Source organism: Pseudomassariella vexata (genome assembly GCF_002105095.1).
Source record: "Pseudomassariella vexata strain CBS 129021 chromosome Unknown BCR38scaffold_1, whole genome shotgun sequence".
NCBI lineage: Eukaryota > Fungi > Ascomycota > Sordariomycetes > Amphisphaeriales > Pseudomassariaceae > Pseudomassariella > Pseudomassariella vexata.
Genome location: NW_024467956.1, coordinates 3,193,494 through 3,215,730, shown reverse-complemented (window position 1 = coordinate 3,215,730; position 22,237 = coordinate 3,193,494). Strand labels below are relative to the sequence as shown.

The 22,237-nt window shown below is 50.9% G+C and overlaps 10 protein-coding genes across 10 annotated transcripts; 6 read left to right on the top strand and 4 right to left on the bottom strand.

Annotated features, from left to right (window-relative positions):
• The first annotated feature begins 292 nt into the window (after nucleotides 1-292).
• BCR38DRAFT_418115 (alpha/beta hydrolase) lies at nucleotides 293-2,097 on the top strand. The gene has a single exon (XM_040859196.1). The coding sequence runs from the start codon at nucleotides 741-743 to the stop codon at nucleotides 2,073-2,075; it is 1,335 nt and encodes a 444-aa protein (XP_040721390.1). The 5' UTR covers nucleotides 293-740; the 3' UTR covers nucleotides 2,076-2,097.
• Nucleotides 2,098-3,164, bottom strand: BCR38DRAFT_418114 (uncharacterized protein). Its single transcript, XM_040859195.1, has one exon. The coding sequence runs from the start codon at nucleotides 2,817-2,819 to the stop codon at nucleotides 2,292-2,294; it is 528 nt and encodes a 175-aa protein (XP_040721389.1). The 5' UTR covers nucleotides 2,820-3,164; the 3' UTR covers nucleotides 2,098-2,291.
• A 248-nt stretch (nucleotides 3,165-3,412) lies between these two features.
• Nucleotides 3,413-6,242, top strand: BCR38DRAFT_330264 (steroid monooxygenase; the record flags this gene model as incomplete). The annotated part of the gene is made up of 2 exons (XM_040854943.1): nucleotides 3,413-3,698; nucleotides 3,784-6,242. The coding sequence occupies 2 exons, from the start codon at nucleotides 3,413-3,415 to the stop codon at nucleotides 6,240-6,242; spliced, it is 2,745 nt and encodes a 914-aa protein (XP_040721388.1).
• A 1,320-nt stretch (nucleotides 6,243-7,562) lies between these two features.
• On the top strand, nucleotides 7,563-9,517 carry BCR38DRAFT_418106 (putative cytochrome P450 oxidoreductase). Its single transcript, XM_040859194.1, has 5 exons — nucleotides 7,563-7,609; nucleotides 7,671-7,861; nucleotides 7,910-8,170; nucleotides 8,238-9,042; nucleotides 9,102-9,517. Exons 2-5 carry the CDS (start codon nucleotides 7,735-7,737, stop codon nucleotides 9,484-9,486), a joined length of 1,578 nt encoding a protein of 525 aa, XP_040721387.1. The 5' UTR covers nucleotides 7,563-7,609; nucleotides 7,671-7,734; the 3' UTR covers nucleotides 9,487-9,517.
• Nucleotides 9,518-9,696: 179 nt separating this feature from the next.
• Nucleotides 9,697-11,389, bottom strand: BCR38DRAFT_418102 (putative alpha/beta hydrolase). Its single transcript, XM_040859193.1, has 2 exons — nucleotides 10,820-11,389; nucleotides 9,697-10,690 (listed from the first exon to the last, which is right to left on the bottom strand). The coding sequence occupies exons 1-2, from the start codon at nucleotides 11,202-11,204 to the stop codon at nucleotides 9,900-9,902; spliced, it is 1,176 nt and encodes a 391-aa protein (XP_040721386.1). The 5' UTR covers nucleotides 11,205-11,389; the 3' UTR covers nucleotides 9,697-9,899.
• Nucleotides 11,390-11,894: 505 nt separating this feature from the next.
• Nucleotides 11,895-14,215, top strand: BCR38DRAFT_330427 (uncharacterized protein; the record flags this gene model as incomplete). Its single annotated transcript, XM_040854961.1, has 4 exons — nucleotides 11,895-12,291; nucleotides 12,385-12,673; nucleotides 12,752-13,737; nucleotides 13,797-14,215. 4 exons carry the CDS (start codon nucleotides 11,895-11,897, stop codon nucleotides 14,213-14,215), a joined length of 2,091 nt encoding a protein of 696 aa, XP_040721385.1.
• A 216-nt stretch (nucleotides 14,216-14,431) lies between these two features.
• BCR38DRAFT_330540 (putative methionine aminopeptidase, type I) lies at nucleotides 14,432-15,896 on the bottom strand (the record flags this gene model as incomplete). Its single annotated transcript, XM_040854973.1, has 4 exons — nucleotides 14,432-14,613; nucleotides 14,665-15,211; nucleotides 15,268-15,684; nucleotides 15,744-15,896. The coding sequence occupies 4 exons, from the start codon at nucleotides 15,894-15,896 to the stop codon at nucleotides 14,432-14,434; spliced, it is 1,299 nt and encodes a 432-aa protein (XP_040721384.1).
• Nucleotides 15,897-17,233: 1,337 nt separating this feature from the next.
• BCR38DRAFT_454224 (methyltransferase SirN-like protein) lies at nucleotides 17,234-18,117 on the top strand (the record flags this gene model as incomplete). The annotated part of the gene is made up of 2 exons (XM_040861683.1): nucleotides 17,234-17,402; nucleotides 17,459-18,117. The coding sequence occupies 2 exons, from the start codon at nucleotides 17,234-17,236 to the stop codon at nucleotides 18,115-18,117; spliced, it is 828 nt and encodes a 275-aa protein (XP_040721383.1).
• A 106-nt stretch (nucleotides 18,118-18,223) lies between these two features.
• On the bottom strand, nucleotides 18,224-19,375 carry BCR38DRAFT_418070 (uncharacterized protein). The gene is made up of 3 exons (XM_040859192.1): nucleotides 18,847-19,375; nucleotides 18,584-18,780; nucleotides 18,224-18,522 (listed from the first exon to the last, which is right to left on the bottom strand). The coding sequence occupies exons 1-3, from the start codon at nucleotides 19,286-19,288 to the stop codon at nucleotides 18,274-18,276; spliced, it is 888 nt and encodes a 295-aa protein (XP_040721382.1). The 5' UTR covers nucleotides 19,289-19,375; the 3' UTR covers nucleotides 18,224-18,273.
• A 1,731-nt stretch (nucleotides 19,376-21,106) lies between these two features.
• On the top strand, nucleotides 21,107-21,662 carry BCR38DRAFT_331970 (uncharacterized protein; the record flags this gene model as incomplete). Its single annotated transcript, XM_040855106.1, has 2 exons — nucleotides 21,107-21,277; nucleotides 21,351-21,662. The coding sequence occupies 2 exons, from the start codon at nucleotides 21,107-21,109 to the stop codon at nucleotides 21,660-21,662; spliced, it is 483 nt and encodes a 160-aa protein (XP_040721381.1).
• Between the last annotated feature and the right edge of the window lie 575 nt (nucleotides 21,663-22,237).

Here is a 22,237-nt window from a genome sequence, read left to right as displayed (position 1 = left end):
CTTGTTTGCGACTGCGGTTATCCAGTGTATTGTATCGTGGTTAATCCCATTACATAGACAGAACGGTCCACTCTACTGAAGCTAGGGTGTTAGAACAACATATATGCCGGCAATACCAAGTATCCATGCTACTATTCTGTTTCGCAGTGCTTAATTGGTGTTCGGAATTGTTACATACACGGCAGTTTGGCCAATGAACACGAGGTGGATCGGGTCCGGTCAGTGATCGACGACCCGACCGATCGGTCAGGGGAAGGCCGAGATTTGGTCATCTTCCGAAAGGTTTCGGATATTAAGATACACTGTCTTCTTTCCCGCTAATTGCTTCTCCGAGAGCTTGTATGAATTAGGCCTTAGGCAGAGCTGCATTATCCAGACCATGATCACCAATCTGAACCGACCGGCCATTGTGCCAGGGGTAATTGTCGCATACCTTTTCGCTCCAAATCATGTTCTCTGTCTGCTGAACAAGGAGTCTTCGCAGCCGAGACTACCACTCCATGAGTAAACACCGCTCGATCACTTGATCATCGAGGAACGTGATCTGCTTTACGAATGCCTTGGCTTCAGTTGCATGTGGTTATCGACTTCCCCAAATTTATCGCCCAAGACTGCCTAAGCTGACGCATTTCTGCATCGGAGACTTGACGGGGGTACGAAGACATTGATTTCGCTGCTATTTGCTGGCTTCGTTGAGATCATCTCCATCACAGAACACTCAAGAAGCATTCCCCGCAACTATGGCCACCATTCACCCGTTTTTCAAATCCCCTTTCTTCAACTTCGAGTACCTCCGGCTCTTGGCAATGGCACCACACGAAGGCGCCGAGATAGGAGAGTCACTGGAAGCAGCGGCCAAAATCAAGGATCTAGATCCTGAGTCATGGTACAGCGCCTTCCTTGACGTTGGCAACAAAGTCGAAGACATTGCAAAGGAGGCTGAGCAGGCAGGTGACCGTGTAGGCGCGCGTCGCGCCTACTTGCGGGCATCTAACTACCTCCGTGCGGCCCAGTTCATGTTGAATGAGGGCCCTATCGGACAAGACCGGCGCGTTCTTCTCACCATCGAGCGCGCTATCGCGGATTTTCGGAAGGGCGTCCAGTACCGCAACGGGAAGACGTTCTTTTTGAAGATTCCCTACGAAAATGGGCTCAAATTGCCCGGGTACCTCTACCTGCCTGAGAATTCCAGGCGTATTCCCGGCCGCAAGATCCCCATCCTGCTAAACTCGGGCGGGGGGGATTCTACGCAGGAGGAAATCTACTTTGTAAATCCGGCGTTTGGGCCAGAGGTCGGTTATGCAGTCGTCACCTTCGAGGGACCAGGTCAGGGAATAGTGCTCCGTCGCCACAAGCTGCCGATGCGTCCGGACTGGGAGGTCGTCACAGGCGCGGTCTTGGATCACCTCTTTGACTTCGCGAAGAGCCATCCAGAGCTTGACCTTGACCTTGATCACATTGCTGTTACTGGCGCATCTATGGGCGGTTACTTTGCACTACGCGCAGCTGCCGACGAGCGCATCAAGGCATGCGTCAGCGTCGACGGATTTTATAGTCTGGCAAGTTTCGTCGGCGGCAGAATGCCAGGGCCTCTCTTCAGGGGTTTCATGAACGGCTGGCTGTCCGACGGTGTATTTAACGCGATCCTGAGGTTTCTGCAGAGACTCGACTTCCAGGCACGCTGGGAATTCAATCATTTGAAGTGGGCGACAGGTACTACGACGGAGTCCGACATCATGCGGAGTTTCACCGACTACACGTTGCTCAACCCAGACGGGACAGAGTATCTGGCCAGTGTGAAGTGTCCCACGCTAGTAACCGGCGCAGGAGCAAGCTGGTTGTTTGATCCTGCAACCACAACTGACAAGATCTATGACTGCCTGACGAGTCTTCAATCCGGCTTGGACAAGGAAAAGTGGATCGCCGATGATATAATCCATGGAGGATTACAGGCCAAGGTCGGTGCTTTCGGCTACTCGGCGCAAAAGACGTTCCAGTGGCTAGACGCCAGATTTGGGATTGAGCGGGAACCGTTGGATGCGGAATCAGATTTGAGTGTGCTGATCAAGATTTAGGCTTGTGCGAGTAATGCATTGTATTTCATAGCTCTTCTAAATCCCTTCCTTCCACGACTTCGTCACACTCGAAATTGAAAGCTTTCTTACACTCCTCCACAGTATGACCCCTTTAGATCTCTTGCTTGGTAATCCCACAGCCCTCTATGGAAACTTATCTTCCAAGAGAGGCTTTAACAACTCTAAATTCGTCAAAAATCCGACTTAGTCTCTCCCCTACTTAAGGCCCTCAATGATAGTAGCCATCGTAGCCCAAAAAATGCACAAGAAAGCCGGAAGATTGACCAAGAGAGTCCGGGTGTGATGCTTGGGCAACCAAGTCTCAAGCGCATCCTCATTAGGGACTCCGGCTGTCTTGGGATCCTGAATGCGGCGGAGAATGGCAAACATGGAACGGCCCCAGCAGAAATGGGCGATGCTCAGTAAGGCGCCGGCCAGATACAGATGGCGCACCTCGCGGCTCTGGCTGCTCAACCCGTTGAAGATGCAGAGGATGGTGGCCGGCGGGTACGTCAAACCGATTCCCCAGATGCCGGGTTTCATGAATGCCGGCAGATAACGAGGCAAGATCTTCCCACTTGGATGGGTAGGGTCCTTCCGCAAAGAAGGGTGCAAGAAGGCGCCAAGCGAAATGTCCTGAGCCCAGCTGAACATTAAGGATGCCGATGAAATGACCAGAGGGGATATACGAAGGAGGGCGACCCCTAGCTGAGGATCATTGGCAGTGCTGAATAGAGATGACATTGTCCTTTGCTATCTTGCCTTGTTGAAGTGGTCTCTGGGCCAGATTCAATCATTAATTGGTCGAGTCTGGTACGAGTTCACCTTTATTATTTATACCCGACAAACAAGCAATCCGCGGTTACCAGGCTAGCTTCTTTCGACATCGGTTCTGATTGTCGGAGTTAGGTGGGCAGACTGTTTTGATGCCTGCTTGATTAACGGGGTCTGCTCTGTTCGGTCGGGATGAGATCATATTTCTAACCAAAGCACATGCAAGAACCGAGGCACACTGCTTCTACCCTAGGATCCTCGAAAGCGACGGCATAAGTATACAAACAAATATCTCTCTTGGAGTTAAGAGACAAGACAATGTATTTTAAGTAAGTACAGTAAGAATTTTCCAAAAGTGGTATAATAGCTGCGCCCGATGTTACCCGACTCGGCCTCCGTTTACTGAGCGAGCTGGGTTTTCCGATTCGGTATGCCGAACATAAATGAAAAGGGGCAACAACAAGTGATGGCGGATTACTTAGATAAGAATAAGAACTCAACCCCCCCAAATGAATGACCAAGTACTTTGGTTTCTACAAACGCATAGAAACATCAAGCCTATCATGTTGAAAAAGACTGCAGACTATGATGCCATCGTCATCGGTGCAGGCTTTAGTGGCATCAGGTCGCTATGGGAACTCAATCAGCTTGGTCTGACCGTGAAGTGCTTCGATGCTGCATCAGAGATAGGAGGCACCTGGTACTGGAACCGCTATCCTGGGGCGCGAACCGATTGCGATGCGTGGATATACATCCTGAACTTCGCGCCGGAGTTGATAGAGGACTGGGACTATCATGAGCGCTGCCCTTCTCAGGAAGAGATTCAACGCTACCTGAGTCGTGTTGTTGGTCAGTTGTTTCCTTTCGCCAGGCAACCAACCTTTCAACAAGCCGGCAAGAAGATGTGGTGATTCTCTACTAACATGGGCGAAAGACCGCTACGCTCTGCGCAAGCATATCGAATTCGGCACACGAATTGCGGCCGCACATTACAGTGACAGTACGAATCTCTGGACAATCACCACTGTGGATGGATTGTCCACGACCTGTCGCTACTTTCTGCCGGCCACTGGATCACTGTCAGTTCCAAAGGCTCCAAGTTTTGCCGGGCTCGACTCGTATACCGGCGAGTGGTATCAAGCATCCGACTGGCCTGCGCACAAAGTTGACTTCAAGGGCAAGCGCATTGCCATCATTGGTACGGGCTCCACGGGAGTCCAAATTGTCCCCAAGCTTGCTCCTGTTGCCAAAGGACTGACATTGTTTCAACGCACGCCAAACTACGTGCTCCCGGGACGGAATTATGCCATCGACGAGTATCAGACTGCCGAGATCAAGAAAAACCATGACGCTACTTGGGAACTCGCAAATATGCACCCAGGCGGCCATGCGCTCAAGCCAGCAGGGAGAACAATCAAGGGTGTGGCGGACGCGGACAAGATCAGACAAATCTTGGACCATGGGTGGGAGCGTGGTTGTTTCGAGTTTTCAATGGAGACGTTTGATGATTGTTTTCTGGACCCAGAATCCAATGAAACAGTATCGGAATACATCCGGCAAAAGATTCGCGCCATTGTCCAGGACCCGGAAACAGCAGAGCTCCTATGTCCGAAATATCCCTTGGGCTCCAAGCGCTCGCCTTGTGGGCACTTCTACTACGAGACCTTCAATCGACCTAACGTCAAGTTAGTTGACATAAGCCAAGATGAGATCGCACTTTACGAAAAAGGGATACGCACCGGCTCTAGGGCTGAGCATGAATTCGACGTGATCATTTTCGCTCTGGGATTCGATGCAGGTACCGGTGCTTTAGACGAAATCGAGGTCAAAGGCAGCCAGGACAAGTCCCTTGGGAACTATTGGACAGAAAGGCCTCAGACTTTCGCTGGAGTCCTTGTCTCTGGATTCCCCAACATGTTCATAGTCTGCGGCCTCCACATGCCGATAGGAAATCAGCCGGTCATGCTAGAGACAGCAATGAATTGGATCGGGCAGACTATCTGCCACATGGAAAAGAGCAACCTGGCCAAGATCAACGTCACCGAGAAAGCTGTGGACTCCTGGTCTGATCATGCCAACGAAATGTGGAATTCCGCATTCCTATCGAAGCACGCGGTTGAACATCGCTCTTGGTTCATTGGCACAAACATGCCTGGGAGGCCTCCAAGGGTGTTGTTCTACTTTGGCGGTTTACCAAATTGGAAATCTTGGCTCGACAGCGAAATCGATTCGGGGTGGACAAATATGGAGTTCACCTCTCATGCAGTCACCAACGAAGCAGCCAAAGGCTTCCCCTTTGGTCGAGATGCTTCGGTTGGTGGCGTATCTATCACAGCAAAGAAACTAGAGTCTGCCGTTGTACCCTTGCAATCAGACGAAATCGGAATGTCCCCGACAGATAAGTTCAATCTCGGCTCCAGGGCCTGCGCGCGGTACATCGACTGGGCTGTCAAGGAGGTGAATGACGGCGGACTGGCCGTAAAGCAGGACCATCTTTTCCACTGGTGGAAAGCGCTACATGACTTCGTCAAGTCGGATTCGGGGCGGGCGCTCATCCAGCAGAGTCCAAACACCAAAGCCGAGCTAGACCAGCTTACCTCCAAGCTGGGCGTCGAAGGTGAGGCCATTGGCAGGATTGGGCCCGAGCTAGTTCGCATGCTCACTGGCCAGTCCAATCCACTTTTCCACATCCTTAGGGAAGACCTGCTATTCCGCATGTATCTTTCCGACGAAGGTGCGCGACCGAACCGGTACGCGGCCGATTACGCGAAACTCCTCACGTCGCAAAGGAAAGACTTGAGAATCCTAGAGGTCGGTGCCGGTACTGGAGGCACGACGCTACAAGTTCTCAGAGCGTGCAGCCCGGACGGCCAACCCTTTTGCGCGGAGTATATGTACACAGATATTTCCAGCGGCTTCTTCAAGACTGGCCAAACTATATTAAAGAAGTGGGAAAGCCTACTCACGTTCAAGGCACTAAACGTCGAGAACGATGCGGCGAAACAGGGATTTGAAGAGCACAGCTACGATCTCGTCATCGCCGCAAACGTTGTGCATGCCACGCGGTCTCTGAGCAATTCGTTGGGCACCATTCATCAAGTGCTGAAACCTGGCGGTGTGGTCGCTCTCGTTGAGCTCACTAGGTTAACCCCGTACTTTAACATGGCTTTCGGCTCGCTTTCGGGCTGGTGGCTCGGAGTTGATGAAGGCAGGACGGGGAGTCCGTTGCAGTCTGCGGAGCAATGGAACGAACAGCTCCTGAAAGCCGGCTTTTCCGGCGTTGATCTGGCAGCTTATGATTTCCCGGAACCCGAGAGACACAGTGCTCTGTTGCTATCGACAGCGAGGGCAAATAATTCGACGAGTAAAAACCTTATATTGCCGTTCTTCTAATGTAGGAGCTTAGCGTAGAATGTCGAAACTTATCAACTGGTAAAACCCCTGAGCCTCCTACGTATTCATAATTTTCAGAATAGAGGTAATAACTGGAGCATCCGGAAACCCCTTGATTCTCTTTTCCCCATAAGAACACGATCTTCCTCATCACAGAAGAAAGGAAGCCTGACTCAACGAGACCAAAATTTTGACCTCGTCCGCTTTACGATGTAAACTTATGCCTTCGTCAAGCAGCAGTGGCATGGAACGCCCACGGGCCATCTTGCGTGTCCAATCTGCTGCAGGAGAACATGGCCAAGAGCGGCAAAGATGTCCGCTTGGCACCAGACGACCAAGAGGCCATTAAATGGACCGCTGTAAGTCTCTACGCCGCAGGCTCGAATAGTACGGTCGCCATAATGCAAAAAAGGGGAGAGAAGACAGCTCAGAAAGTGGGATTCCACTGACTCCTGAACTGCTTAACCAGGGAACGCGCCCTAGCCGCGCCCTAGCCGCGTCTCTGCCAGGCTTGCCTGCCAACAACCCCTTGACAGGCGTCCAGTATCACTAGTCAAATTACTTCTAACCTGGATTTGCGTTGCTTTTACCGTTTGTCCGCTAGATTCGTTGTATTCGTGGAATTAGGTGATAAATAGTTGAACAACTTCTTGCCTGCTTTACACAGAGGGCCGATTACGGGGTTATTTACGGATTACCCAGCCAAAAGGCCTTTTAATATCCATTTGTTATGGCAATATGATGAGCTCAAGCCACGGACGATCAGTGTGCCAAAGCGTGTGTTACACTGTTGCTTTCATGTTTGATAAGGGGATCCAAGCACCATGCCGAAAGTAACTGAGGCACCGAAAAGTGTGCCAAAAGCGGGAGTAAGATACCGAAAATGGTTCGTACGCAGAAATGATGTGCGTGCCAATTGACTGGGACACCGAAAAGTGTGCCGAATGCGGGGTATATACCGAAAATGGCTCTTACTATATAGTATGCGGAAATAGTGTGCATGCCGAAAACCGATCTACGATCCGAAACCGAATCTATGTGAAAGGTGCATACCGAAACAAGGATTTCTCAGGGGAGGCAACATTCAAGTCTTCAACTCCGTCGTCGACCGACTCAGAGAAATCATCTCCCGCTTTTGCTCTGATGAGCCCTGGGAAGTGGTGGTTCGGGTTCCCTCGGGTTGGTTTACGCATATTCGGCTAGGGTCTGACTGTTAGTACTTGACTGATCTTCCTTGAATCCAATAGCGCAAAAACACGGGATGCATTATATTAGACTGGATGTGACCGTCAAAGTCTGCACTAGCTCGAGTAGCTACCACCTAGAGTATTGATGGGGGAACCTCTCCGGCCTGGGGCTGTTTCCGGGTTCGACACCCACCCAGTATGTTGCGCCAAGATTACAATGCTGATAGGATTCCTTTCTTAGTTCTGCTCCATAGTTTCATAGATCATCGTTGGATACAAGGTCACTGCACGCACTCCTCGACATCATGGCAATGAACATGTTGCGGCAAACATGGTGGCTCTCGCTTCTAGGAGTTGTGCTTTACTATGTCGCTAGAGCGGTCTCAAAATGCCGGCGCATGAGAGGTGCTAAGATTCCTCCAGGACCAAAAGGTATACTCCCGTCTATGTCGTGACTCATCATCCTAACGAAGAGAAAAGGATGGCCTCTTGTCGGCAACGCCCTGGAGCTGGCTTCCTCCAACAGCACCAGCATCATTCGTATCTTCCATCAGTGGGCTCAGGAGTATGGTCCCATTACCCAAATCAATATCATGGGTGCAAAACAAGTCATATTATCCGACGAGAAGATTGCGAATGAACTATTTGTCAAGAGGGGAAATAGGTATTCGGGCCGTGGAGCCCCTCATGCGGTAGAATACATATCGATGAACCAGAGCGTTGGTTTCAGACCCAAGGACGGTAGGCTGCTTCCTCTAATACCAGCGGAACCCTCTCAACAGCAAGCTTCGATGCTGACAAGTCACAGAGGGATGGCGTCGCCAGAGAAACCTCATGCGCAGCGCCGTTTCCATCACCTCAATCAACAAGTACCAAAGCCTGATGGACGACGAAGCCACTTTCACCCTTCACGCCTTGCTCCAATCGCTGTCGTCATTTGATAATGTGTTCCTACGATACGCTTACTCTGTCCTGACTACCTCGATGCTGGGGTTCTCGATCCGGTCGGAATCTGACCCCTATATCCGCGAAAATGAGGACTTCACCAGCGAAATAATGAAAGCCTTCCGTCCGGACTGCTTCCCAAGTAATTTATTTCCCTTCTTAAAGTATATGCCCCACTGGCTAGTTCCGAGCTTGAGAACCATGGAGCGTCTCAGGGTGCAGTATGCGGAGCAAATGTGGTCAATGAGGAGAAAGATCGAAACGAGCGTCAAAGACGGGTCGGCTATGGATTCCATATATAAGCATTTCCTCTTGACTCGAGGTGACTATGCTGTCACGGAAGAAGAGTCTGTTCATACGTTTCAGGGCATGATTGACGGCGGTACGCGCTCTCCTCACAACAATTTGCTCGTGTTCCTATTCCTGATGATGGAATATCCCGAGTGGCAGAGGAAACTCCAGAAAGAGGTCGACCAAGTCGTCGGCAAGGATAGGATGCCGAATTATGAGGACATCTCTAATCTGCCCACGGTGCGGGCAATTGTGAAAGAGGGGGTTCGATACAGAAGCATAGTAGCGGAGATGGGAGTTAGCCACTGCTTGGAAACGGATGATGTCTACAATGGGTACTTCTTCGAGAAGGGGACAGTGTTTCATGCAACCTTTGCGTAAGTTTCATCTTTTACCATAAATCCCGGCCATATTACAGGCCTGCTTATCTTTCTAGTTCCATCCTCATGGATAAAGAAACGTACCCAGATGGGGAGCTGTTCAACCCTGCACGTTGGCTCGAACCTACTTATCCAACGTATAAGGAACCCCTGTCTGTATACCCCAACTGCCGCAACTTTGCTGCTTTTGGATATGGCAGAAGAGCATGCCCTGGTGTTGACTTTGCGGAACGGAGTCTGGTCATTCTGGTCGCTAAATTGGGATGGGCAGTCAATATCCGGTGGCCGTTGAACCAGAATGGAAACGAGGCTCGGGAGACATTAGAGTACGAACCAGTACCGGCTCCAAGGCCTATGAAGTTTGGTTGCAGTATTGAGGCCAGGGACCCAGCGCGCGTCGGGGTCATCCAGAGAGTGGCGGAGAGATTGAATACAGAGTAGCGTGCTAGTGTCAATTGAAAATGTGTGAAGAAAAAGCCTGCCAGAAAACAAGTCATCTGCTCTGAGAACCTGTTACAGTGAGCGGAAAGAAATTTTCTCTTCAAACTTTCATATTCAACTCTCTCCACTGGATAAGAAGCTTTTGTCACGCCGAAAGGGCAAGCAAAGCTTCTCTTCTGTAGTCCACGGGTTGCAAAACCATACCCATGAAATACGGATGAGTTCGAAAACTGGATATCACATCGAATCCCGTGAAATGTTCGGGATACATTCCACGGCGTTTGAAGGTCGAAAAGTGGGTTATGCCTAATACTGGAATTACAGTAGGGAGCGGTGCTTGAGGAAATTGATCTTGTAGATCCAGGTGAAAGAGAAAATATATATAGAAGCCTGGATCATCTATCTTGGCCAATCTAGCATTGTCTCTTCCAACTTTCCGTCGCGATGAATGCCACTTCCTTGCCTTGTGAGAAGGCAATCTCATGACCCCCCTTGATGATATGCATGTCAACATCCTCTACACCAAGGATGCCATTAGAGTCCTCAATGAACTCGTTCGTTACGACAGTAATATCCCTCTGCGCAAGGATGAGACAAATACGTCCACCTGACAGACCGGGCGGCGCTTCTGCTGTTCGTCGACGCGCTAGTTCGTCGGCCAAGACTCTCCACACTCTATCGTGGCGTCGATAGACCAGAGCACTTCGTATGGTACTTAAGTAGGAAGGAACAAAGCCAGGATTCCCTCGTAACTGCCACCGAATAACATCGCCGATTTTCACACTCGGTCGATCCGCAGAAATGACCACGTTGTCAAAGTCAATATCCGCCTCATCACTTTCTTCGGGCACTTCTGCACTTGAGGATCCGTATCTTGGTTCCAAGTCGCGGTGCACGATCATCAAGCGGAGCCACTCCGGTATCAAGCTGCTCGAGTAGATAAATCGGCTGCGGCAGCTTATGTGTGACATGCGGATCAGCCCACCCGGACAGATGAGGGTCATAGAACGAAGCATGGACGTGTGGTAGGCCGCGAATGCTACAGCTATGGAGCCTCCGAGAGAGAATCCAACGATATGGAAGACGGATGATCCAGTCCAAGACAGCGGGGACGATGAGAGGACTAGCAGAATCTGGGTTGTGTATAGGCGGGCGTCATACGCCAAGTCATTCGGTGCGTCCGAGTAGCCTCTACCGAAGAGATCTGTTGCAAAAACTGTAAGCAAGAGCACTCTATAGGGATATTGTAGGTTCCATGTCTCGAGGTTCGACTTCGACAAGAGAATTTCGAGAAAATAGATGAGTAGGGATGTCAACACAGTGCAAGACTCACCGAATATCATGACTCTACAGCCCTTACTGACAAACTCTTTCGCCATATTGCCCATTGATATACATGGAGTGGCGAGGCCATGCACAATCAAGACTTTTTCCCCATCTTCGGGCCCCCATTCGAACACTTGAATCGTTCCATATACAGTCTTAAACTGTCTTCCACCAGGGAATGTATCCGTCAGGTATGGCGACCCAGTAAGTCGCTGCCTCTGTTCAGCTTCAACCCGAGCTTTCGACCGCGTGATTGTGTGCTCTTCAGGTCGATGCTCTATATCTCTAAAGACATTGCGAAGCAGCATATACAAGGCAAGACATGCTGCCAATATCAAAGTATGCAGAAAGGGTGACTTCCTGGCAGCTGAGAGCTGATCGGCACCTAACATGATTGGAACACGATGATGTAGCAGTCCTGGAAACAATGCTTTCTTGGCAACTTTCTGACTATGAAGACAAACTCCAGGTTATGGTCCAGGCTATGTCGACCTGTAAATCCGCACCTCATTCCGGATACTTGTGGAAGGGTACCACATACATACGCAGCTTCGGCCTGTCTGCAAAAGACGTGTTTTGTTTCAATTGATCTAGTTACTGAATATTCGATTGGCTCTCTGAAAGTAGAATGTCATATCATCTTGGAGCTGTTCGGCCGTTCGGTCATTGGCCTATTCGGAACCCCGATAACCTTATGGTGGATCAATGTGGATGCCAGGCAAGCAAGACCTAGGTATACATGGCTTATGTGACCTATCATGGACGTCCTGCAGATCATGCTGCTCGTCGTGTTACCAAGTGCATATTTCGTTCCGAAAATCATCGTCGCAAACCTTTTGGGCTCACTCCTCGTCAAAATAGTTTTGAACATCACATCCCGAGAACATCTTGCCTTACGACCTCTTTGACTTGATTCCATGGACAGACTCCGGCGTCAACACCATCGCCGCCGCCAGCAGATAACGGATCGCTACGGCATGTATAATCGACTAATAGCTTCTCCCTGAGAAGAAAAGTAACAAAGATTCGCAACCAAGCCAGCTGTTGGTTGTCATCTTACCACTTCGCGCCATCATTCCAGCATGACTCCTGAACCGCCCCCACACCGATATCTCCAGGATGAATTCTCGTCTCAGAGCTTGCAGAGCCCTGAGGAGTTCTGGGCACGTCAAGCCGAGCAGCTGCACTGGCACACGAGACCCAACGCTACGCTCCACACGGCGCAAAAGACGCTGCCGAGCGGCGCGACGCATCCGACCTGGAGTTGGTTCCCCGGCGGCGAGATATCCACATGTTACAACTGTGTCGACCGGCACGTCGCGGCCGGACAGGGTGACCAGGTGGCCATCTATTACGAGAGCCCCGTTACGAAGACAAAGGAAAGGTATACCTACAACCGACTCCTCGGCGAGGTCGAGACGCTGGCGGGAGCGCTCAGGGAGAAAGGTGTTAGGAAAGGCGATGTCGTCATGTTGTATAGTAAGCACGCATACACTCCCCCTCCCCTCTCTCAAAAATCCCTATGGGGGTTAGAAACAGGAAAAGTTCTTAACTTTATTCGCATAATCTTAGTGCCCATGATTCCCGCGGCGTTGATAGGCATGTTGGCAGTGAACCGTCTCGGAGCCATCCACTCCGTCGTCTTTGGAGGCTTTGCGCCAGCCGCCCTGGCTCAGCGCATCGACGCCTGCAAACCGGTCATCCTCCTCACGGCGTCATGTAGCATCGTGGGGAACAAGCCCCCCATCGCTTACCAGCCACTGGTCGAGGAAGCGCTTGTTCTGTCTGCCCACAAACCAGAGATGACCGTGATCTGGCAGCGAGAGCGATTGATCTGGGCTACTATTAGTAAGAAGAGTTGGTGGAGTGGTGTCCTGTGGTGGTGGCTGTTACCAGGACATCTTCTCGACAACAAGACCACCACAACACGCCGCTCCAGCCAGGTGTCATGGCAGGATCTTGTGGGCAGCGCCAAGGCTCGAAGGGTCAAAGCCGACTGCATACCAGTACGAAGTGACGAGCCCATCTACATCATGCACACATCTGGCACGACCGGAGCCCCCAAGGGCGTGGTGCGCGAGGCGGGCGGCCACGCCGTGGGCTTGAACCTATCCATACGCTACGTCTTCGACATCCACGGGCCAGGAGACGTGTCCTTCACGGCTTCGGACATCGGCTGGGTCGTCGGACACTCCTACATCCTGTACGCGCCGCTGCTCGCGGGGGCGGCGACAGTCCTCTACGAAGGCAAGCCGGTAGGGACCCCAGACGCGTCCGCGTTCTGGCGCGTGGTCGAGGAGTACAAGGTGAATACCATGTTCACGGCGCCCACGGCGCTCCGGGCCATCAAGAGCGACGATCCGGATAACGACTCCCTGGCCAAGATCGGCGAGTGCGGAGGCTTGCGGTCACTCAGGGCTCTATTCCTTGCTGGCGAGCGCTCAGAGCCCACTTTGATATCCATGTACCAAGAGCTCTTGGAAAAATATGCCGCTCCTTTGGCCACTGTTATCGATAACTGGTGGTCAACAGAAGCAGCATCGCCGATGACAGGCCGAGCGCTCGCGCCGCATGCCGCTGGACAGGCTCGCAATACCAGCGTACGAAACCACAATCCACTACAGATCAAACCCGGAAGTGCGGGGAAGCCGATGCCAGGATTTGATATTCGTGTTGTGGATGAGCTGGGCGAAAAAGTATCACCGGGGACGATGGGCAATATTGTGTTAGGACTGCCGCTTGCGCCGACGGCGTTCCGGACACTATGGCAAGACGAGGAAGGCTTTTATAAGAGTTATCTGAAGAGATTTGACGGGAGGTTATTGGATACGGGAGATGCAGGGTGGATTGACGATGAGGGCTACGTGCATGTGATGAGTCGAAACGACGATGTGCTGAACGTTAGTGCTTATCGACTATCAAGTGGTACGCTTCCAGAGAAAGCAGAGACGGTTTGACCAAGATATTGACTAAAACTCCTCTAGGGGCTATCGAGCAAGCCATCTCGTCGCATCCACTTGTCGTAGAATCCTGCGTAGTCGGCATCCCCGACAAACTGAAGGGCCAGCTTCCATTCGCATTCGTCATTCTATCCCTCACGGACTCGGTTGAGCCAGACGCAAATATTCTTTTCGAGATCCGTTCGCTCGTGCGCAACCAAGTTGGCGCATTTGCATCGCTGGGCGGCATGGTCTGCGGCAAAGGTATGATTCCCAAGACCAGATCGGGCAAGACGCTGCGACGCGTACTACGAGATTTAGTTCAAAATGGTGTGCATGGAGAATTCATGAAAGATGTTGCAGTGCCAAGCACCGTAGAAGATGCGACCGTGGTGGACGTTGCTCGGGCTAAGGTCAAGGAGTATTTTGAGGAGAGTGGTGGTAAGCACAAGGCAACCGAGTGAAGGGTGAAGTCATAACGCGTAACCGTCTGAGTACACAGGCGCTAGAACTGAAGTGGACTGAAACAGCATTGTTCAATCGCAACCCTGAGAGAAACTGAAATAGGAGTATGTTGCGTCTATTGCATCATGCCGTAGAGTTGGCCTGTGTGCCACAGGACCTTCAGGATCGCCCATATTTACACTACCTCATTCATCGGATCAAAGTTCCACGCAATTTCACCGTTCCATACCCTGCGATGTCACTTGACTCGATATCGGTAGGCCGGACGATGCGTCAGATGTGCTGTTGGCTGCTGCTGTTTCATTCGTAGTCGGCATCTGTACTGGGCCTCCTGGAGAATTCTCATTTGCCGCAGTCAAGTTCTCGACGCCTGTTTCTGTGACAAGTAAGGTATGTTCTAAATAAACGTTAGCATAGGTCCATAGGTGCCAAATGATTTTCTACGAACCGAATTGGGCAGTCAATCTGCCATCAGCAGTCACGTTTGTCCACTTATCCGGCCAGTAAACCTCACGAGGTTTCCCCAACGTGAGTATAGGCTCAATCGTGAAGGCCATTCCGGGTTTGCAAACTCCGACGGCCTTGTTCTTTGCATAATGTGGGATCCAAGGCGGCGGATGGAACTCAGTGTTAATGCCATGGCCGCCCCAAGTAGCGATAATGCTACAGCCCCTGGACTTGGCATGCTGCTCAATGACGCGACCAAAGTCTCGTATGGGAGTCCCAGGTTTCACAAGCTCAATCGCTTTATCCAAGCATTCCCGTGTTGTTTCAATCACTGTAACCGCATCAGGATTCGCCTTGGCCCGATCGCCCACGTAGTACGTTTCGTTGACATCAGCGTGATAACCCTCGTGATATAAGGATATGTCGAGATTGATGATATCGCCATCGAGAAGGACTCGCTGGTCAGGTATTCCATGACAAACCACTTCGTTCACAGAAGTGCAAAGCGATTTGGGAAAGTTGTTGTAGTTCAAGGGAGAAGGATATGACTGTCAAGGTTAGAAACGATTCACATCATCTTGAAGAGAGGGTCGGTAGCACTCACATTCCGTTCTACGCAAGCTTTGTGGCAGACGTCGTCGAGGTAATCCGTGGTTACTCCAGGCTTGAGCGCTGCAGCGGTGATGTCCAATACCTCTCGAGCTAATGCGCAAACTTTCCGCATTGCCTCCTGTCCCTTGGCGTCCAAGATAGCAATCTTGGATCTGTTCAAGCGCAGTTCACCCCTTGGTATGCCAGTCTCGGCCCAGTCAGGGTGTGGTATTGACTTGGGAACGGTACGCCTCGGAGAAAGTGGATAGACAGGTCGGATAGTGCCAGGTGGGTAGGAAAATGTCGGAAAAGGATTGTACGCTGCGGTAACTGGATCGGGGTCAGAGACAAGCCCTGGAGTTATAATTCTATGGATGATGCCATTTTGAGGCTTGCCTTGGTCGGTTTTGTGGAGGGCCTTGTGTTGGCTCTTAGACATGTGATCTGTCAGATTGAATTCCTACTATTGAAGAGGGCAGGTAAACAAACCCAGTTCTTCTTAAAGCAATCCTGAGAGCAGAAATAGCTATCTTTCACGCCAAGCTTTAGACATGTCGGGCACTGCAGATCTCCAGCGTCATTTTCACAGTCTGCTCCAAGACATTTTCTCTTGGATGGTGTGTCCGATGAGTCGTTGGCCATCGCAGAGAGATTTTTGGGCTGCTGTGTCTCGTGTTTGGGTGATTTGAGTAGAAAATCGTTTGGTGGTTTTGTGGTGTGTCTGTGATGGTGGAAGTAGAGGTTGCTGAAGTGGATCAGTCAGCCTTACGGCGGGCGCTATATGGAATTGAGTTTTGGGTGATTCAGATGGACTCGGCTAGTAGGTAACTAAGTTTGCTAGGCTATCGACTGTTTAGCCGATGCCCCCGCCCCGCCCCCGCCCTTCAGACAACGAGTGTCAACCTGAGGCACCCCACCTAACGGAACGCAGTGTAACTAGCTTTCACTGCCTTCAGAGTACCTACTCGTCAAGCCTAAAAACGGAGGTTTTCAGCTGTATGTCATTATTGACGGTACTTCTGAACACTAGTAATCTGCACCAAACTGCTAGTACCTCCCCAATAAAGACGTACATGGTATAGAACAATAAATGCACGTACCTCAATTCGCTAAAACCCTATATGTCAGGTTGGAAGTGCAGCCAGTTTGTAAGTGCTATGGGGTTTGTACGTGATCGCAGACTTGTTATTCTAGATCAAATCCGAATACAATGAGTATGATTGACAAAGGGTCTTCATCCCGTTATCCTCTTCAAATTATGGTACTAACTGTGGCTGCGAAGCCGACTCTGGCTTTTTCGTTACACCCTTCTGCGCGTTGTATTTAGACCTTTGAGAAATACTTCCGAATTTGCTGTGAACTGGTGAAGTTCGGAAGTATCGGTCAAAAATGAGACAGACGTCCTCGACCCACTGCTAACGCAATGGGTTAAACCGCCGTTTTTCAGCTTGACAACTAGTGATTTCTAACAACCAACAACCAACACCTCCAAAATAGAAGAAAATAACGCCTTTGCCATCGAGCCCTTGGCAGCATTGGACACAGTGAGTATGTCGATCACAGTAAAATCTCGCATCTTCTATGCAGTGATATCCGAAAGATGGACCTACATTTTTCTTCGGCCAAATTGCTTGAAAGAAGACCGTGGATACGATTCCGCTCTATTGGCGTTATTTAGAGAGGATCCGGACAGGAGGGGCATCTACTCATTAGGTTGCAGGGAAATATGCACCTGCATGGCGCATCTATGTATGCTACCTCAGGCGTGCAAATTATCTCTCGGCGGCATGGGTGCTTTCGGCGTACCGAACCGCATTTCGGTACTACGAACTGTTGTCAGGAAATACTATCGGCAAAAGTCACTGTATCTTAGACACCTGTTACTTCGTGGATCCATTGCATATAGCGTGCTCAGGCATGCGTACACCGCAAATATGGTAGGGACTATCTTTAGCAAGAAGTAAATTTCAGAGTACGCAATGGACAACTTCATGAATATGACTAAGGATGCCGGGCACACGCCTGAGCTGCAGCGTCTTACCGACCTCCACGCCGTATTCCACGATGCCCTGAATGGCAAGCTCATCCTGGCACCCCTGAACCTCGAGGAGCCGGGCAAGAGAATCCTCGAAGCTGGCACTGCGGACGGTGAGTACCTCACACTCCCTCTCTAAAGAACGGCGCGCTCATGTATGGTCGAAAAGGCCTCTGGCTGCGCAACGTGCGCAGCTCGCTCCCGTCGGCGGCATCGCACCAGTACTTTGGCAGCGACATCGAGGCCGAGCTCTTCCCCGCGCAACCAGACGGCATCACATACTTCCAACGCTCCTTCAACGATCCCTGGCCCGTCAACCTGAAGAACACCATGGACCTCGTCCACCTCCGGGGCAGCCTCGCGGGCTCTAGCCCGAATAGACCCCACGACGTGATCGAGAACCTTACCACGCTAGTGAGGCCCGGCGGCTGGGTCCAGCTTCAGGAGATGAACGCCTTCAGCACGCCCGAGAACGGGCCGGCGATGACCGACTTCGCGCGCATGGTCCGGGAGGCGTGGACGGGGATCAAGGTGGGTGACTTTGCTAACGAGTTGAAGGACATGCTGGAGCAGGCGGGACTGCAGAACGTGCAGGAGAGGCGCGTTCTGATTGAGATTGGCAAGACGGCAAAGCCTGAGATGCGGGCCAGCAGTGTCAATGGGGTTACATCGCCCATAAAGCCGCTGTCATCTATTGCCAAGACTGTACCAAGCTCGTTCACTGAGGACCAGCTTGATAACATGCAAGCGAGAGTGAGGGAGGAGCTTGAGAACGAGGGTGGGAAGATTGAGATCATCATTGCGTACGGTCAGCGTGCTCAAGGTTAAATGGGCCGTGTTCGCATGGCACCTCTGTTTTAGTGGTAATGATCTAGTTTCCATCAAAATCATGCTATGGAAGTAAAACTTGCAGGAGAGTTTCAGTGTATTGAGATGTTTAGCGTCAATAACACTAGTTGGTGTCTTGGTGAAGTACCTGGTGAGCTACTGCCATACCGCCTGGTTGGCTTTTACAAAGTCCCTAAACTTTCGCGGCTCATATCCCATCGTAGCAAAGAAGACATCATTCTTGCGGTTCTCTGCCCCGATTTCGATGCCTTTGTCCAGCTCGGCCAAGAAGTTGGCGAACTCTGGCGACACGCCGTTCTTCTGATATTGCTGCTCTAGTCCCTCTGGCGTCAAATTGTGATGCACTATCTTCCGGCCCAATACCTGAGTAAAAATATCTGCAAGCTGTGAAAGGGGTCGTCTTAATGCCAAAAGCGAGCAATAAGGATCGGGTGAAACAACGTACCTCATCGTATCCCAGAAGCTCCGGTCCTAGGATGAGGAAATCCGTGTTGGGCGGCTCGGAAGTAGTCAGGCAATGATACCCCACAGCTGCGATGTCATCGCAGGATATCCAAGGGATCTTGCCCCGACCCGATGCCGAGTAGATCTTGTTCTCCTTCTTGATGGACTGGATGTGATAACCTAGCTCGGAAAAGTTCTCTACAGAAAGGTGAGAAAGTGAGGTCCTCCAGCCAACGCTCACGACCATATCGAAGCCAAACTTACGCTGGAACCAAGTAGGTCTCAATACGGCCCACCCAATTTTGCCTCGATCGCCCAACTCGCGCAAATACCGATGGATCTGGCCAAAAGCGGGCCCGTTTTCGTCCACTGGACTCTGGCTAAGTAATACGAAGCGGTCGACTCCAAGTCCCCGCGCATAGTCGACGAAGTCCTTGGCCATGGCGCTAGGGTCAACGAAGCCCTGGAAGACGATGAAAACGGCCCGCACCGCCGGCGCCGCGGACAAAGATGTCTCCCATGTCATTCTATCCAGCCACTCGAACTTGACAGCTTGATAGCCTTCTGGAGCCCGGCCGGAGCGGGACGCGATTAGGAGCGGTATATTGGCCGCTTTCAACTTCGGTGCAATGCGGCTTGCGACTTTGCCCGTGCCGCCGAGAAGTAGGACTGCACCTTGGCATTGCTGCAGACGTGTCGACGCCATGTTAGTGTAGGCTTTTACCGGGCACCTCGCTTTTTGGTGAAGCAACCTTTATTTACATGAGAATTTTGCGGTTTATACGGATAAGACAGTACGCATGCCATGCTAGGGTCAAATGATTGGAGGTGGTCAAATATATAAGTGGTCATCGTCTCGGCGCCGACATACATCTCACCTGTTCGGCAGCAGGGCGTTTTTCCTGCTCCGTTTCTCTGCTACTGTCTTACGTGTTGTAATTCCGAGATATCTTCAACTCTGACTTCCAAACCTGAATAGTATTTCTCTCCAGAATTTAGACGTTTTCCCAAAGAAGTAAAATACCTTGAAAATTTGTAGTACCCTTGACCTACGTAAAATCTTACACATAGTCCTTTCCCACCGTGCAAATAGGAGATGCAATGATTCGCCAAAGTCTCTACTCTTCGGTAATCATAATATGATTTTCGGCTTACCCATAGATTCGGTGGTAGTGTAGCTAACATCACACACTGCACTGTGCTGACCAAGTTCGTACGATCCGGTGGCAAACAAGGTTTCTCACAAGTCCACGACCTCTTCAAGCCGAATACTGCGCAACCTATTGAAGGTAGGCTGCTCCTTGTCATTTCCAATTTCAACAAGAAGCTTCACCTGCGGCGACCTGACATATGATGGGATATGCAGGTGTCAGGGAGTACTTCATACACACCGTGCTTCGAGACTGGCCGGACGAGATGTCAGTCCAGATCCTGAAGCAGACCACCGCCGCCACGAAACCCAGCTACTCGAAGGTGCTGATCAAGGACGCCGGACTCAGGTTGGTAAAGATCTGGCCGGATAGTCGTGGATACGAGAGCGTGATCGACACAGCTGGACTGAATATGTGTTTCAAAAGATAGCTTGCAGATTGCGCATACTTGATATCGACTTGTCAAATTGATTGCATCAAAGTAACGCTATGACGTTCACTTGACCCATACTAGGTATTAAATAGAGCTTCTATGAACATCAACACCAGGACTTTACATAGGCTCTCCTCTCAAGTATGCACTAGTCTTTGCACTACAAAGTGTGGTTTACTGCAAACTGCGCACTTGGAGATTTCATCCTGGTGATTAGTGGTGAACAGGTGGGTGTATCAGTATATTACTACAGTGGTGTGTACTGTGGATCTGCCCAGCAGCTAGCCTGCCGATTGGTAGGAATTACAGTACCGTAAGCTGGTTTATCTCATCCTACATCACGTGATCATCGATCGGGTACGTATCGCCTGGCTACCTGGAAGGATTATAGGGCGTCCTTTTGCAGACCTATTGTAGCAATTATTTTACTCTGATAGGCACGGCATTTGATACATTTCTCGACTGATCACCCTGAGGCATTTCTCTGTCTTGGCTTCCTAACTCAAAGTTGCTGATGCAATACTGTTGCCTATTAAGTCCTAGGTCTACCAGTCTCGATGCATTCCTCATTATGCTGCAAGTCGACCGAATCGGAAGTGACAGGGAGTTCTGATTGGTTACGGTGTATGCATCGGGGCCAGCACCAGAGTCTCGGTACATGTTCGGTATGTTTTCGGCGAAAGCAAGATGTGCCAAGACAAGCACCCATCTTTCTGCATTTCCGACTTCCTGTACCCACAGGAGCCCGCCGGGGGTCCAAGAATAGGTACCTAAGCTGGATTACACAATGGACTCAGTACGAGTTGGCGTCGACTTGGTTCCCAGGCTGTCTCCAACGCTGAAAAAATTTCATAAAATAGACTATGACTATTTGAGCTCGGGCACGTAATCGACGCTCCGTCTTGCACGTCATGGTCTTTTCCCGCCTGCTACTACCAGCATGCCAGAGCCAGCCGAGCCCATTCAGAAGAAGCGCCTTCTGCGGATGACAGTGGCGCACTACCGCCAACCACACGTCAGCGAGGAGGACTTCCACCGCTGGGTCACCGAGCAGCACGCCGTGCGTGCCGCGAAGCTCCATGCCAAGAACGGGATCGAAGGGTTTTCTATAGTAAGCAACTCACGGGGTTGGACTTTCTTGTTAGCATAGAGCTACACCTAGTAACGTTTGTGTTTTGTTATAGTATTTTGCTCCCAAGCCGTTTCGTGACATGACGGCGGAGCTGAACGCCAAACGCGGGAGGCCCTGGGTTGTCCGTGACTACGATGCTCAGGTGGAGTTCTTCTTCCGCGACATGGAGACCTTCTACAAAGGGGCGTCAGATCCCGATTTCCAGGCACTGCAGGCGGAGGAGGAGCCTTTCATCAGCAGCATCCATGCGGAGATCAGTATCGGTTGGATAGAGACATATGTTAGCGACGGGAAGGTTGTGAACATCGGTGAAGATGACAAACCCAATTATCCAGCATTTCAGGAGTCGCAAGTTGCCCCATAGGGACAGCGCAACTCAATTGGAAACAGGTATTTCAGTTCGGGCTTGGTCGCCGGGTGCATGGCACAGGTGGGGAGCCGGCGCAGGGCTTGTGGGTTATAGAATACTGTGGGAAGTCGTGGAATATCGTAGAACCCGAGGAATCGGGGTATCATGATTTCGAATAGGGGTTTTGGCTATCGATATGAGGGAGGTGTCTCGGAGGAGGAAGAAAGGAAGGCCAGAAATCAATAAATAATTCTGGGCACGCCTACCTGTGACCACCAGTGACCACCCGGTGATCAACAGCAGGAACGCCTGTTTCTTCCTTTCGCTCTGTACTAGCGTCTTGCGGCCTAGTCGTTCCTGACATCAAAACAGGCTTTTCCAACATCTTCTTTCTATTGAGAGATATAGAATGGCATACCGCCTTAGCTTACAACGTAGCGCGATTGTAACCATGAATACTGGCATGATTCGTCCTGCGACGATGTCGCAAAACGCCCGATTCGCGACACACTCCCAAACCACGCTTCCTCATGTTAATTATCTTGAACCTCAGATTCGATTATTCAATCACTTCTGGTTCCGACAGGGTC

What these genes read in the sequence shown, in the direction of transcription:
- BCR38DRAFT_418115 (XM_040859196.1), top strand. Translation starts at nt 741, where the DNA reads ATGGCCACCATTCACCCGTTTTTCAAATCCCCTTTCTTCAACTTCGAG.
- BCR38DRAFT_418114 (XM_040859195.1), bottom strand. Translation starts at nt 2,819, where the DNA reads ATGTCATCTCTATTCAGCACTGCCAATGATCCTCAGCTAGGGGTCGCC.
- BCR38DRAFT_418106 (XM_040859194.1), top strand. Translation starts at nt 7,735, where the DNA reads ATGGCAATGAACATGTTGCGGCAAACATGGTGGCTCTCGCTTCTAGGA. An exon ending in TGGTTTCAGACCCAAGGACG is followed by an intron (nt 8,171 to 8,237) that starts GTAGGCTGCTTC and finishes GACAAGTCACAG; the next exon opens with AGGGATGGCGTCGCCAGAGA. An exon ending in GTGTTTCATGCAACCTTTGC is followed by an intron (nt 9,043 to 9,101) that starts GTAAGTTTCATC and finishes TTATCTTTCTAG; the next exon opens with TTCCATCCTCATGGATAAAG.
- BCR38DRAFT_418102 (XM_040859193.1), bottom strand. Translation starts at nt 11,204, where the DNA reads ATGTTAGGTGCCGATCAGCTCTCAGCTGCCAGGAAGTCACCCTTTCTG. An exon ending in CTGTAGAGTCATGATATTCG is followed by an intron (nt 10,691 to 10,819) that starts GTGAGTCTTGCA and finishes TTTTTGCAACAG; the next exon opens with ATCTCTTCGGTAGAGGCTAC.
- BCR38DRAFT_418070 (XM_040859192.1), bottom strand. Translation starts at nt 19,288, where the DNA reads ATGGCGTCGACACGTCTGCAGCAATGCCAAGGTGCAGTCCTACTTCTC. An exon ending in GAGACCTACTTGGTTCCAGC is followed by an intron (nt 18,781 to 18,846) that starts GTAAGTTTGGCT and finishes ACCTTTCTGTAG; the next exon opens with AGAACTTTTCCGAGCTAGGT. An exon ending in AGCTTCTGGGATACGATGAG is followed by an intron (nt 18,523 to 18,583) that starts GTACGTTGTTTC and finishes CCCCTTTCACAG; the next exon opens with CTTGCAGATATTTTTACTCA.